General features: G+C 43.7%; 1 protein-coding gene across 1 annotated transcript in view; it reads right to left on the bottom strand.

The window, feature by feature from the left end:
* The window catches only part of SYNPR (synaptoporin), a 142,243-nt gene extending 130,829 nt beyond the window's left edge, over nucleotides 1-11,414 (bottom strand). The window contains exons 1-2 of the mRNA XM_083602378.1: nucleotides 10,893-11,414; nucleotides 10,700-10,765 (exon numbers count right to left, since the gene is read on the bottom strand). Of these exons, the coding sequence (XP_083458504.1) occupies nucleotides 10,700-10,765; nucleotides 10,893-10,910 (84 nt within the window). The 5' untranslated portion in view covers nucleotides 10,911-11,414. The remainder of the gene's footprint in view (nucleotides 1-10,699; nucleotides 10,766-10,892) is intronic.
* Nucleotides 11,415-15,928: the final 4,514 nt, after the last annotated feature.

Raw genomic sequence — 15,928 nt, 5'->3', positions numbered from 1 at the left:
TCAGAGCAGCTTACAAAACTGCTAAGAATATACATGAACTACTCAAACTCAATTCCCAATAGGGTAGGGTAATCCATCCCATCAGGGGTCGCATAGTAAACAGGGTGTCACATTCCCATTCCTGATGCTGTTTCACAAAAAAGAATGTAGATTAACACAATCACATTTGGCTACAAAATATCAAAGTAATATCAAATATCAAAGTAAGGCTGATTTAACAAATATACTAATATTCTACAAAGAACTGGTGGGGGGAATCATCAAAATCATCATCATCATATTTTGACACTGCAAACATCTTTGTAAAAACAGTAAATGCTGCATTTAATCAATTTATTAAAATAGTTATATCCTGCCTTTAGACACATATATATATACAAACAAACACACACACACACACACACACACACACCAAAGTGGAAAACAGTACTCAAGTTAAAAAACAATAGAAGCAGTCCCCAAAGCCCCTCTAGAAATAGCCATGTACTGGCAATACAGTGAAATAAAAACATTAATGAAGCATATGTTGATGAGGGAATACAGCTAAGAAGCTCTTGCCTCTAAGTGCCAACCTGCTAAACTCGCTGGTGGTGAAGAGGCACAAGGACCTCTGATGTTGACCTGCATCTACAAGACTGCATACAGTACATGTGATGTGTCGGTCCTTTAGATATCCAACACATTAAATAATTTAGGATTAAGCTAGCCCCCTAAATTGGTCTGAAAACAAATACAGTATGTACTCAATGAAAACAAAACAGGCTTAGACTTCTGTCTGCCCCACCCAAATGTTGAGCCACTCTCAGAGTGCCACTCTGGACCAGCTAAAGTTTCTGGACATGCTTTTCCCCATTCAGTACATACTCAGCCCTAGATGTGATACATTTAATTGCAGAATACAACAAAAATATAGCCCTGAATCTTCTCCAACCAATTTTGTTTTCGTTGTCTGGAATGTTTGCTCTTTCCAACTTACATTGACCCAAACAGAGCATTTGTGTTCCTAGAATACTTTTTTGCCCTCATTCTCCCATTACTTATGCTGATGTATGTTGAAAATTGAGGCTTATCAGCTTTGATTATCTGAAGACTGCCATGGTAAGGCTCAAAAATAAGTTCCAGCTACAGATTGGGAGATAAATACAGTGCACCAGCATTATCTGTACATTAAAGAGTTTTGCAATTTCTGCCTCAAGATAAAGTGAAATGCCTGTTAAGGAGGGTGAGAGGAACAGAAAGAACAGAACGAAAGCAGCACTGAAAAGGAAGGATGTTTTCTCCAGATGAAAGGAAACCAAGGATTGATCCACTAACTGCCCTCTGTCTGTTTTGTGTTTGTTTAATGTTTTTTACCAATGACAGCAATTCAAAACAGAAGCTGCATGCCAGTCAGGTTTTGTTTGAGCGGGGAAATAAACTATTTAAAAATTAGTAAAACTGATATTTCAAGGCTTAGGAAGAAAGAGTAACTTCTAAAGAAAAAAAACGCATTTCTAGGGCTGCCAGCTGATGCACACTTATTTCCAAGTAAAAATTCACGGGATTGTACTGTAAATAGAAGTTTTTAAAAAAGCAACAAGATTCCACTTTACCAAATGAAATTCACAATTCCTTTTACAAGCAAAAAACCCCAACTCAAACTGAAGGAATAATACGAATAGCTAGTGAAAAAAACATGTTTACCCCAAAACATACATCTCTTCCTAATCCTGGTGCTAGTGTCCTTATTAGTCAGGGCAATTGTGTAAATCAGCATGAATAATCTATGAGATAAGGAGGTGGGAGTCTCACACTTTGCTTCAGAAATGGGGGGGTGTGTCTCATTGTCCTGCTACCAACTTTTGCCACACCTGTGTAGCTTGCTTGTCTACTACACTTACTTTGCACACAAGTGAATTCTGTGTGTCTTTGGCTTATAGCAGCTTTGGGGCAAGTTCATGCACCGTGATAAAAAGCCACACCACAAGCACAGACTTGAACACCACCTGGCTGAGTCACATTTCTTTTTTTAAAATTTTGGTCCCACTGGCCACCAGAGATTCATGTGATGGGAAAATAATGTCATATGGTGTACTCTGTTTACACAGCCAGGACCCATTCAAAACATTTGTCTTCTCATGCATATTTTGTATTTATTTATTTTTTAATCTTAAAACTTTTTTTTAAAGAAGCCCTTGAAGGGGCTTACATAAACAGTGCAATATACAAACAATAGAAACCAAATTCACAAAACAACTCATATCTCTTCCCAAGCAGCCTCAAAAGCCGCAACTGAATGCGCAGAAAAGGAAACAATACTAATATAACAAGGAGAGAAATGTCCTTCAGTTGAACTCCATTCTAAACAGCTACATTTTAACCAAATGCTGAAAATCATAAAGTACAGTATCAGGTTTTGGTGAATCTAGAATCACAGAACCGTAGAGCTGGAAGGGACCACAAGAATCATCTAGTCCAATGCCCTGTAACGCAGGAATCTTTTGCCCAATGTGGGGCTCAGACTCACAGCCCTGAGATTAAGAGTCTCATGTCACCCAGAAAAGCGTTCCATAGGATAGGTGTTGACACCCAAAGAACAACCCTGTTCCTTGTTGCCAAGGAGAACAAGTCAGGGCCTCAAATGATAAATTGAGCAAATGGAAGAAGTCAGTCCTTATGGTTCCCAAGTCATTTAGCGTCAGGGAAGAGCCAGAACGCGCTGCTTCGTCAGTAGCAGGGGAGGGTTCTGAGCAGGAACTGTCAGAAGAGGAAGACAGGGAAATGAGGCATGAAGCAGAACAGGGGGCGGAGAGTAGTCAGGCGGAGCAGGGGGTCAGAGATGGTGAAGAGCCCTATAACCCACCAGAGCCTGGAGAAGGAAGTTCAGACTCAGAAGGGGGGGGGGAGCATTCACATCACCACAGGCAAGGAGGGAAATGAAACATAAAGATCAAAGACATCTCGTGAGATTTCCACACCTACTTTGTTGGTGCCGGAATCGAAAGAAGCCACTCCCTGAATCTGACTCGATAGGTTTGGACGCATGATTTTGAACTGTAGCTGTTCTTTTGTATATATGTAATAAAGACTGCAAATATCATGCTGAGTGTACTGGAGTGTTACTGTGAAGAGGTAACACCACCTTGACATTTAGGCACTTAAAGGTAAAAGCTAGGATCTTGAATTGAGTCTGGAAACAAACTGGTGCACAGAGTAGGTCAAAGAAAATGGAATAATATGTTATGCTCACCTCATTCCAGTCAAGACCCTGGGCAACAGCATTTTACACTAATGGCAGGTACTTTTAAACCTTTTTGAAGGGAAACCCTATCTAGAACGCATTACAGTAGTCTAACCTAGAGGTACCTAGGGCATGAGTGAGTACGGCAAGGTCCTCTTTCATCAGGTAAGACTGTAAGTGATGTACCAGCTGAAGTCATGAAAATATGCTCCTCAAAACCTGCACATTCAGCAGCAACACCATGTCAAGGAGCACCTCCAAACTATAGGCTCCTAAACCTGAATTGGGTGGCCCATCCACCACAAGTACTTCTGTCTTTTCTGAATTGAGTTTTAGCTTGTAATACCCCAGTACTTCACAACAAACAGTAGTCCAGAGTTTCCATTTTCTCCCTAGGATCGTATGTGTAAAAAAAAAAAAATAGAGCTGGATATCATCAGCATATTGATGAAGCCACCCCCTAAATCTTCTGCTGCCTTCTTCCAGTGATACGCTATAGATGTAAAACAGTATAGGAGACAAGATGGAACCACACAGAATCCTGTAGGCCACTAGGTGTCCTTGTGGTCAGGAATACATGGTGGCAGTTCCATACCACAATCCTAATACCCATCTCCATAAGGTTACCCAGAAGAACCATGGCCACTGTTGTCAAATGCCACTGATAAGTTGAAAAGAAGAACCAAGAGGGTCACACTCACCAACAATCTCCCTTTCAAGTCATTCAGTGGGTCAACAAAGGCAGTTTCAGTCCCCAAACCAGTCCAAAGGCCAGATGAGAAAGAATCTCATCAATTCCATCCAATCAATTCCATCCAAGAATCTCTGGAGCTGTGCCACCACCACCCACACACTCCCCTTGCTCCCCCCAACCCAAAATGTGTTGGATCAGGTGATAGCTGTTTAACTCAGAAGAATTCAGTGATTCCCACCACTCTACAGAGCTGCCGTAATGCAACAAAGAGGTGCTGGAACTCAGAGACTCTCTCTCTGGCCAGACTGCTTTCAATTAAGTCCCTCATCACATGGGGGAACTCCGCTGCACAACACTGAACAGATGGGATGGTGATAGAAAACAGTAATTTCTTTGCCACCATCATAGAATAAACAGGAAAATGTTTATTTAAGATGTGCTCGGTTGAGTTTGCTGTGAGTCTTCTTCCACTGTTGCCCTAGTTGCCTTCCTACTTGCAAGATTAGCCCCAGTATTGTAACCTGGTAAAGTACAAAACCTTATTAATTCCATCTGAGAGAAGAGGATGCTTCAAAGTGATTGCACTGACCATCCATAAATTAAGTAATCTATCAAGACTCCCCCTCCCTTTCCATGTAAATGTTACCAATTGTGTCGTTATTCCCATGACAGTCCAGATTGAGTGGTCTCCGAGTTGGGTCAGCCTTATCCAGGGCCCCTGAATAGGCTGCGTGGGGCAGCTGGGTACAACCTTGGATATAAAGGGAGGAAAGAGATAGAACTTCCTGAACCACAAGAACACAGTCTGTGAATAATGCTCCTCTTACTTGTTGCTGCTGTTGTCTTATTACCTGTTGTTCATATGAAAGGGAGGGTTACAACAATTAAAACACAATGCTATAAAAAGCTTAACACAATTTATTGAAATAGTCAAACTCAAACCATCATGACACCACTCTGGTCACCAAAGAATGAATATTCAAACATTATGAATATGTGAGATCACTTCAGGGTTTACACCTTGCTGCTGGCAGCGAGATACACTGTCTGCAGCACAGTAACTCAAGGGTAGCCATCCCAGCTACTTCCAGATATTTGATGGACTCCAACTCCCATCAGCCTCAGTCAGTATAGCTAATGGTCAGGGATGATGGGAGTTGGAGTCCAACAAACATCAGGAGAGCACCATGTGGGCTACCCCTTGTAGTAACGGAATTGTTCTGAGATGCAGGCCTTCTTGAGACACTGCAGGAAACATAGTACTGTAGTTCAACATACTATTGAAAAGATGTCAAAACTGAGAACTTTATTAGACACTCCAGTATCAAGTCTCCTTGCATGAAAAACAGTGAACAAACACTTCAAATCTTTGCATGGTAGCATCAGCCAAGAACACACCACTATTAGTAAGAGTAGTTAAAAACAGATTGATTCCATTGCAATCAGCACTTTATTTATTTTAAGAGGGAGAGAAACTGGTCATATTGCATGCCATTAAACACCCGAAAGGAAACAGCTGTAAATCTGGCAATTAAGGGGGCATAATTGGACTGTTCTGAGCATATGTGTCAATGGATGCAAACTGGTGTAGAATTTGTCACAACAAAAACAAAATGAGCAGAAGGTTGCTGTTTCCTATTTTAAGTTTTAAATGACAACTCATATGGAGCATTAAGTGCAAGAAAAGGAGATGTGAGATTTTAAACCTATTATGCGGCAAGGATGATTGTGTGACCCTAAGTGTTTCCTTTTTTTAGTTCTACTATGTTCAGAGGAATACACACACTGGTCAGTGTGTTTAGGTTTGCTGCAAAAGTGACAAAGAGTCCTATGGAACTTTAAAGATGGACAAATGTATGTATGTATGTATGTATGTATGTATGTACAGTATTTATTTATTTATAAATTTATTATAGCATAAGCTTTCATGGATTACAGTCCAGTTTATCAGATGCATGAAGTGTTATCCTGAGTTGGTTGGTATATATTCAAGTATACAGTATGTATACCTGCAACTCATAGCACTTCCTGCATTTTATGGGGTACACTTTGATCCACAAAAGGCATAAGATATTTGTTAGCCTTTAAGAGGCCAGAATGGAATCAACATCAATGGAAGATATCTAAATTGTCTATGATATGCAGAAGATATAGTTGCAATAGCCAAAGGTCAACAAGAACTATAAAAAAATGTTGGAAGAACTAAATGAAGTATCAAAAAAGGTAGGATTGAAGATGAACCTAAAGGTAAAGGTAAAGGGACCCCTGACCATTAGGTCCAGTTGTGACCGACTCTGGGGTTGTGGTGCTCATCTCGCTTTATTGGCCGAGGGAGCCGGTATACAGCTTCCAGGTCATGTGGCCAGTATGACTAAGCCACTTCTGGCGAACCAGAGCAGCGCACGGAAACGCCGTTTACCTTCCCGCCGGAGCAGTACCTATTTATCTACTTGCACTTTGACGTGCTTTCGAACTGCTAGGTTGGCAGGAGCAGGGACCGAGCAACGGGAGCTCACCCCGTCGCGGGGATTCGAACCACCGACCTTCTGATCGGCAAGCCCTAGGCTCCGTGGTTTAACCCACAGCCAAGACTAAAATAATGTATTACATGTGATGTGTTTTGGAGAGAAGACTTGGACCATGACACAGAGAAACATGAACAGCTTAAGAATAACACAACGTACCATGGAACGTTCAATGTCAGGAATATCATTAAAAGACAGAAAACTGGATATGACAGAGACCAGAAGTTATGGATGGAGTGGTGAAGGCCATGAAGTTGAAGTTGGACATAATGCAGGACATGTGACAAGAGGCAATTTAGGCCAATGGAATAAAGCAGGGTTAGCATGGAGAGCCTACAGTTTCAAAAGACCAAGGGGGAACCACTTATGCAACAGGCGGATGATCAGAAACTAACAGAAAGGCTTATGTGAATGCAAGAAGCAAACAGCAGAAAGCAATGGAGAGAACTTGAAGAGGCATATATCCAAATATGGATGTGAGATGCTGGGGAAAAACAAAACAAGAAGATGCCACAAAACTATTTGGGTCCCCCCCCCTTTTGCTAGGAGAATAATGTGGTTACATCTTTGGAACTAGGGTTGAGGCTGAATCAAGCTGAGTTTTGTCACTGGCTGGTTATCACTAGAAAATTAGTCAATAAAAAGGGCATTTAAGAAAACAGAAAACACTGTGCTTTAGTAGCTTTATCATAAACTGCTCTAGGAAATCAGCAACATATCAGTTTGGAAGAAAAATGAATTATAATGTTTCGATTTCCTACCTAAAAGTCATAATTTTGAATAATTTTTCATAAGATCAAAATCTGTCCAAGGGGACAGACTATTGGGTGAGAGTCAAGCTACATAATCATAGAATCATAGAATCATAGAACTGTAGAGTTGGAAGGGACCCTGAGGATCATCTAGTCCAACCCCCTGCAATGCAGGAATACGCAGCTGGTCCATACAGGGATCGAACCTGCAACCTTGTTGTTATCAGCACCATGGTCTAACCAACTGAGCTATCCAGGCTCAGCCTACACAAGTCTGAACAACTCTGTGATTCTTGATGGATACTTGACACCAATGATGCTATTAATTGTAGAAAGCTCCTCTAAAACTAATGTGGCTGAAAAGACCAAAGAGTCAAAATCCACAGCACCATAAAGCCCTGACTGCTGCCTTCTTGCATTGGTGTCTCTTCCAACTCTACAGTTCTACGATTCCTTAAGCCAAGCTCTTTGTGGGTCAGCAATCCACCCCATAAGCACCCCCATGGAGTCATGCTGTCCAGTCCCTGAAGTGTTTTATACCTCTGGCTCAAAGCTCAAGAGATCTGTAGGTTTGAATTGGCAGAAGAAAGTGTACGTGGTGCAATCCTCGTATTAAGCTGATAGCAGTCTCTGAAAAATACACTGTCCAAGCATTCTTTGTATCTTCCTTTGAATGCTCCATACATTTCTGCTTTGACTTGCCTTAAAAAAGGGAGGCAACACCTTGAGATGGGCGGGAGGGGGGAGGAAGAGAGAAGCACTTTCTCTTCAAAGTCTGAGTAGTCTCTTCCATCCTGCCAAAATGCCTCACCCTTCCCTTAAAAGGCCCAAGTTCAGGTTTCATTGCAAAGTTCAGGAAGCACAGAGGATGGTATGCATAAACAATGGTACATAGATATTGTGGCTTTCGTATAAAACAAAATGATATACTGGTCATATGACAGAAAGCATCAAGCTTCTTCTAACTGACTCTAAGACAATCATAGATAGTCACAACTAGATTCTTTCTACCCTGCCAAGACAATGTGAAATTCCATACACATAATCCAAAAATCTTCAGCAGACATAGGTGACCAAATGTATCATGGTTTGCTATAAAATAAACACAGATCCAACCACATGTGCTGCAGAGACAGACAGGCAGACAGGCAGACACATGATATAGCAACACAATTAAATTATGGGCAGAAAGCAAAAGCTCCATTTCCATGCCTAACTTGTCCTTCAATGTATTTCACTGTGATTGTCTAGCTGGATGGTAAGATGCACAAAACAAGCACATCATCATCATTAGGCTCCAGTTGCAACACTGTTTGGAACCAAAGTATGCAGAATTTTCTGGCCTAGCCAGTTTTCTACACCAACAACTGGTTTTCTGAAGCAAGCCTTCACCACCAGCTAGATTCCCGGCTCCCTGAGTTGTTCCTTTTTTCTTTTTCTTTTTTTTTGCTCTGTTTTGGGTGTTCTTCAGACTTTGGATAGGCCACATGACTTCATCCTTTCAGCTTCTGCCCCATCCTTGAAACAGAGATACTGTAATAACTATTAAAATACAGTATTCACAGGCAAAGATACAAACTGCCAGTATTTAGCCCAGCAACATACATTTCCTTCAAACAGCATTGCTGTGTAGAAAAGGTAGGCTCAAAGCATATAATTCATGCCCAACAGGCATTCCCATCAACTGATGAACTGTTTCTATGGCACATTTCATTTAGCAGTTAAGACTGTTCCTACAGAGCATTTAATTAGCAGCTAAAACTTTTTATTAAAAGCTTTCTTATGCATTCCACAAACATAAAATGAATTTATGCACAAGAAGCAATGGGGTGGGGAGGGGAATAATAATAGATTGGCAGCACTTCCCTCATTGTTTACACACTTCCGTAGGAAAGAGTTAGATATAAAACTATTCAAAGTTTCACACAACAATGTATAAAGCAAACTACTTGGCTAGGGAAAACTTATGGGAAAATATGGCCATACGTGCATATGCAAGCATACTTAACATTGGACTCACACAGAAGAAAAGAATCACAAAAAATGCTTCTTCAAAGGGCTTGTGTATGTCAACGCAAACGTCAGATGTGTGTACTAAACGTCAGACGAATGTACAAGTTCATAATATGTGTGAATCAAAACACACACCCCACACACTCATATATATATATATATTACATAATTTGCTAGCCATTCAACATTAGAGGGGATGTGATTAATCTTCCACGACAGGCTCTGAACTTTCCGTTCAGATGGGTTCTTCCTCTTCCTTCAGACCTACTGGCAATGGATGTCATTTGACCTGCAGATTTCACTCCGAATAAGGATCAGAGAAACAAACACTGACATTATTCCGCTAACCAATTATCTGCCTCAATTTACTGCTCAAGCCCAGAGACTAGTTTGCTAAATGCATAACAACTAGAGGGGGTGGGGTGGGGGAGAAATGTTTGATAGAAAGGAGGGGGAAATATCGTCAGTTCTTTCGTTTTGCACTTAAATGAGCAGAGTGGATGAAGCCAAAGGAAGCCAGGCACAAACAAACAAATTTGAGTTTGGGGAGGTGGATCTAACATGCCATTCATCTGGGCTGGCTCAAAAAGTGGGGAAGGACAAGCCAGGCCTTCTCAAGGGTTATTGTGGGGAGGCCAAATAGGCCCCTTAGAAAGGGGCAATAGATAATGAATAACAGGGATAGAGAGAAGCTTTTGAACCATTTTACCTGCCCTTATTTTTCCCCATCCTCTTTCCTTTCCCCAGCAGGTTGCTAGGAGGAACATGTGCCTCTACTCTATCCTGTGTTTACACTTTGGGAAACTCTCACTGCCATATCTCCCTCCCCAATTTCCTATCCTGGGGAATGAAAGGCAGCAAGACTGTGTTTTTCTCCACCTCCCCGCACTTAACCCCAAATCCAATTCTTCACCCTACTTCTTCCTCCTCAAGGGACTTGCAAACCTAGCCAGGCTTCACCAGAACCTTGAAGGGGGTGGCAGGGAGGGGAGGAGGAGAAGGAAACACACCTGTTTCATCAAGCCAGAAGAAGTGAATGCAAAACAGAGAGGGCTATTATTCCCTAAATAGAAAACAAGCACTTAGCAACCTTTCTAGGTGGACTTGAATGCCAGAACCCTCTTAAAAATAAAATAAAAAATGCACTCCTCTTCCTACCTCAGAAGGGGAAGAAAAACCTGGAGCTGGGTTTTCCTGCTCCCACCCTCGAAAGGAAAAGCAGTTGGTGGAGATCCAGAGGGGTTTGGATTTGCAAGATTCCCCCCTCCCCCAAACACCCTTCCCCTAACCAGCAGAGGCTCAAGAAGTCACCGAAACCACTGTCTTGAGACCAAGGGGAGTCTAGCCATTCCCTTCAACGCCGGGCACAGCTTCCCCCCAGCCGACCCAGGCACCCCTCACTCATAGATATCCAGCCCCACACAAGCCCAAACACCACCCCTTCCGCTCGCTCTCCCTCCCTTCTCCACCTCTTCCAGCTGGCAGTCCGACTTACCCACTCCAGCACCCTCAGGAAAGCCAGGGGCTCCTTCAGCGCCCGGAAGGTTCCCTTGGAGGCGAGCTGGGGGGTGGGGGAGAGAAAAGCCAGTGAGGGCAGAGTTAGGGCAGGAGGGGTGCCAACCCCCGCGGCGAAGCCTCCCGGCGCGCGCGCTTTCCCCTGCCTCCCTCCCTCCCTCAGGCGCCCTTACCTGGTTAACGGGTTCCATCCCTGCCCGGCTTTTGGCGCGCAAACTTCAGCTTCCCCGCAGGCGGCGGCGTCCAGGTGCAAGGAGCGCCCTGGAGAGGCTCTAGGCGGCTTGCCCGCGCCGAGCAAGGCAGCCGAGGAGCCCGGGTTGGAGCGAGCGAGGCGGGCGGGGGGAAAAAACCCAGAAGAGCTGAGCTCCCAGCGAACATCCACGCCCGAGCCGAGCGCGCTGGGCGGAGGGAAGGAGAGGAGAAGGAGGGGGGTGGGCTGCCCAGGCTCGCCGCTCTGCCGCGCTCTAGTCGCCTGAAGAAGCGAGTGCGAGGTGGCCGGGCCGCTGCTTGAGAGAGGAGGGGACGCTTCAGCCGCTCGCTTCGCCTTCTGACGGGCTGAGCGCTTCTCCCCTCACAAACCTCTGGACGGTGCTGGCGCGCTTCCTCAGCATGTCGAAGCGGAGGCAGAAATAAGAACAGGAGGAGGACTTTTTGAAGAGAGGGGACGCGCTGCCACTCCGGCGCGCTTTTTCCCGCGCAGCGTCCCTGCGAATAGCGGCGCGCTCGCCTCAGTCAGCGTCTTCCCGCCGAGGGAAGAGCTGCGCCCTCCCTCTCGCGCGCGATGGGGGACTCGTAGCCCGATCCTACGTCTCCTCAGAAGCCGCCTTATACCGAGTCAGAGCACTGGCCCGTCTAGCTCAGTAAAGCCTACACTGACTGGCAGCAGCTACATGGAGAGGCCTGGGGTTGAACCCGGGACCTTTTGCTTGCAAGGCGGACCCTCTACCACTATCTATGGCCCTTCCCCTCTTACTTGGGAGTAAGCCCCAGTAGGGGTGACAGCACAGTCCGTGTGTGCAAATGCCATAAGCAAAAATAAACCCCTGCCTCCAAGGAGTTTACAGTCTGAAATAAGCAATGGGGAAAGCAATAGAGGGAGCAGTGGATGCAGCTAATGTTTACTACACCATGTATGCGGTTTAGCCCTGTCTCTCTCTGTGTGTGTATTTTTCTCTCAGTTAAGCTAAATTAGATTTCTTTCCAGCATGTATGCGCTAGGTTTGTACACATCCTCAGCAAATGTACAGTGCAATCCTAACCATGCCTACCATGAGAAGCAGGTCTTACTGAATTGAGTGGGGCTTGCACCTGGGTAAATGGGGTTGTCTCCTTAATCTAGGAGTCAGCACCGTTCATTGATCACCAGTGGGATTTGCTTCACTGGAAGCTGACATGCAGAGGACTAGGCTGCATAAGGAAGTGGGTAGAAAGCAAGCCAAAGAGATAACTACAGCCAAGTCATCTGAGGGTTTTATGGCTGCAATGATGTGCTACTCTTTGGACTGGCAGAGATCAGCATGAGGATTAGCACAGTGTGACTTACAGGTGTTGGGCAATGGCATGCTTCTTTGGCAGCACACCAATTAGAGCCTTAAAAGTCCTCTAATTATGTGCTCCTCTTCATGGAAACTAAAACCTCATTAAAGAGTCGCTGTTGTTGTTTTTTCCAGCGTTCCTCACAATATCGAGATAAAACATCCCGGAACATCGCACATCTCTTGAAATGCTGCACTGTTTTGAACACACCAGCTTGGCTGCTGCCTTTCTTGAAGCACCGAGGGACATTCTTGAGTGTATTTATTTAGAACACACCATTGGGAAGTGTGCCACTTGAATCCCGAATGGATTCTTCCTCTGGAGTGCAAGCAGGAGGCTGCTATTCTACCCCTCAAGCAAATCTAAATGAAAGGAGGCATGACATGAAGGGTTCCTGCGAGGCCTCTGCCTCTCTTCTCGATGGGGCACATTTCTGAGGAGCAACAGAGTGGAATTCCTGACATTATTCCTCCACCCCAAGGAAGAAAAACAGAACCCAGAGGAGTGTACGTAAAGCTCTGGGTGTCATAAAAATGCAAATACATGTAATGGAAGAGTTTCGGCATTTTAAACCCTGCCCCCCATGACTCTGCTTAGTCCTTCTGTTTCTACAGCTATCCTCCCACCCCTTCTTTCTTGATCTTTGCTACCTCAATGTTTATGAGACTTTTTAAAAATACAGTGGTACCTCGGGTTGCATACACTTCAGGTTACAGACTCCACTAACCCGGAAATAGTGCTTCAGGTTAAGAATTTTGCTTCAGGATGAGAACAGAAATTGTGCTCCGGCGGCGTGGCAGCAGCAGGAGGCCCCTTTAGCTAAAGTGGTGCTTCAGGTTAAGAACAATTTCAGGTTAAGTACGGACCTCCGGAATGAATTAAGTACTTAACCCTAGGTACCACTGTATGGGAAACACAAATTTGCAATTTGGAAAACTTTATTTCTTAAAAGAGAACCAAACCTTGAAAACAGAAGAAAGGAAGAGAGCGCTAAAGCTCTAAACAAAAGCTTATTCATGTAAGATAGAATACATGATCATTTAAATATTTCCAAGCCCTGTTTTAGATTCTGCCCCATATCTACATTTGTATTTGCACTTTACCCAATTCGAATTCCCTATTACGATCTGATTTCATGCCTGCATTAACTTATGAAATTACCTGTTCTACCTCTCAGAATATTCACACTTAACTTTGCTTAAGCATTTACTTTGTTAGCTTTGGTTTTGAAATCCCTAAATATCTCCAGATGTTGTTGGACTACAGTTCCCTGGCCTTATGACATGGTGGCTAGGCCTGAAAGGAGTTTGAATCCAGCAACTTCTGCAGGGCCACAGGTTAGCCAACCTGCCACAAGTGGGCTGTGGTATTTCAGAAACAGCCCCTCTTAGATTAACCCTGTTCAAGAACTTTGTGTAGTTTCTGAGGCCCTTTCTCATGGTCCACCCCCACTGGCAGAGGTGTGGTTGGTGAGAACAAGACAGAAGATCATTTTGATTGTGGCACCCAGATTATGGAATGACCTCACTCAGCGTGATTCTTTGGCCTCCTCATTGCCTGCTTTTTAGAGGTAAGAGTAGTCTGGTCAGCTGTTTCTATCCTGAAGGATTGAAGTAATTGTTGGGGAATAATCTGTGTAATACTTTTGCCATGATCTAAAACAGAAATACTACTGTATATGACTATTTATTGATTCTCACTTCATTATTTTTTAAAAACAAAGAATGGAAAGCTGATTTTTCCACATTTGCATCTGTTTTAAAAGCTAGCTTGAATATGTAACACACAGGATCAGACCAATAGATTTATGTGTTGAAATAATTGTCTCATTTTCTTCATAGGGCTATAGGACACTCTCTCACGCTGAGTCAAGGCCATTGGTCCATCTAGTTCAGCACGGTCTACTCCGGCAGCAGCTATCAAAGTTTCAGACAGGACACTCTCAGCTTTCCCCAGAAATGCCAGGAATTGAACCTGGAAACTTCTGCATGGAAAGAAAATACTCTACTGCAGAGCTATGGCCTTTCACCATGAGCTAAGCCCACGAGTTAATGGAAATTGCAATATTTAGAAATGTTGCAACTTAGTTATTAAAAAAATTAAAGCCCTCCAAATAAAATAACCAGCAGAATCTCTAAAGATCATCCCAGGAGGGACTGTGTAAGGGGATGTTTCTCTAGCCGCTTAATAAAAACTGCATTTAAAAAGAACCTGTGACACTGATTCCACTTCTTCATTATTACAATGAAGGGGAATAGATCAGGTAAGAGGCAAGCCGAATTTAAGTGCACCAAAGCATGCTCAGATATCTCTTGCTGGAATTAATGGAACTTTCCTGTTGAAACCAAAATATTAAAAACCGCTATATTGCTTCTGAATGCTGTTCACTATGCAAATTAGCTTTGTGAAGGAAATACACACACTAGATTCCCCTGCCCCCTCAACAACTGGACAGAGATCCTAGAGAGAGGTGAAGGAATTTCTTTTTTCTTTTTAATTTGCATTTTATTTATTTGTTAACATTTTTATATTACATCGGTAAACGTTGTCATATTACAGAGGGGAGGAATTTCTGTAGACCACAGCAACTCTCTGACCCTCAAGTCTGTCTTGATACTGCACCAAGTACCCAGGTGGACACAGCTGGGTGAGACCAACTCCATCCTGCTCACCCATCCAGGTCTCGGTGATGCAGACCAAATTGGCCTCCTCATCCACAATCAGTGGCATTCAGCCACAGCAGCCACAGACTCAACACCCAACTGATAAAAGACAACCACAATTCCCCAGGTTGGAGGAGGGGCTAGCACACAGCACAGTCACTAGCCTATGCCATGTGCCCCTTACCCAGGCTGTCCCATACCCTACCCTGAACCATTGTGAATGGGTTCCCACCCCCTGCTCTTCCCAGCTCTTCTCTAAAGGAACTGTTTTGTTTATTGAGATGGGCCTATATAGACTAGAGACACTTGTTGCTGAGGAAAGCCACCTAACACCTTGTAACGGACTCTTGCAGTTCTTATGCTTTATAAACAGACAGGCTGAATGTGGCTTGCTATGCCAGGAGAATTGCCTACAGGTGGTCAGCCGATCCTGGCTCTCCATCCACTGCTTGATTTCTTGCTGTGCATCTTCTTGATTCTGAGCTTTCTGTATTGATGGATGAGACTGCCTAGTTAAGCTCTCTGAAAACAGCATATGTATTCTGTATGTAGTCAAAAAGATGTGACACCTAGAAAGGAGTCATGAAGAATCTACTATATACAGTAAGCTTTACAGAATCTACTCTAGATTTGAAGGGTGCCTGGTTAAAAATGTTGGCGTTTGGGCTTCCAGGCTGAACAACCACGAGGTTTTGTGATAACTGCCAATCATGGGGACAGTGCTGAGACATTACTTTTCGTGGGCCAGTTTCTGTTGTTGAAAATGTGCACATTTTCCTGCCTCACACAGTTCTTTTCAAAGCAGGAAGAAAAGGCTTTCCAGCCACTACCTTTTTTTGCTTCTTGAGAACAAAATGGCAATTTTTTTCTTATCTCAGTGGGAGGGGGCGGATTTCACAGTACCTTTTAAAGTGCTCTAAATTGCAGAGTGCTTTAAAATGTTTTAAGGGTGTGTCACAAAAGAGGGCAAAACATAAATAAAATCCAAAAGTGACCGCCAAGCCAGAACT

This window comes from Podarcis filfolensis (genome assembly GCF_964270895.1).
Source record: "Podarcis filfolensis genome assembly, chromosome: 2".
In the NCBI taxonomy this organism is placed as follows: domain Eukaryota; kingdom Metazoa; phylum Chordata; class Lepidosauria; order Squamata; family Lacertidae; genus Podarcis; species Podarcis filfolensis.
This window is presented reverse-complemented; position numbering and strand designations above follow the sequence as displayed.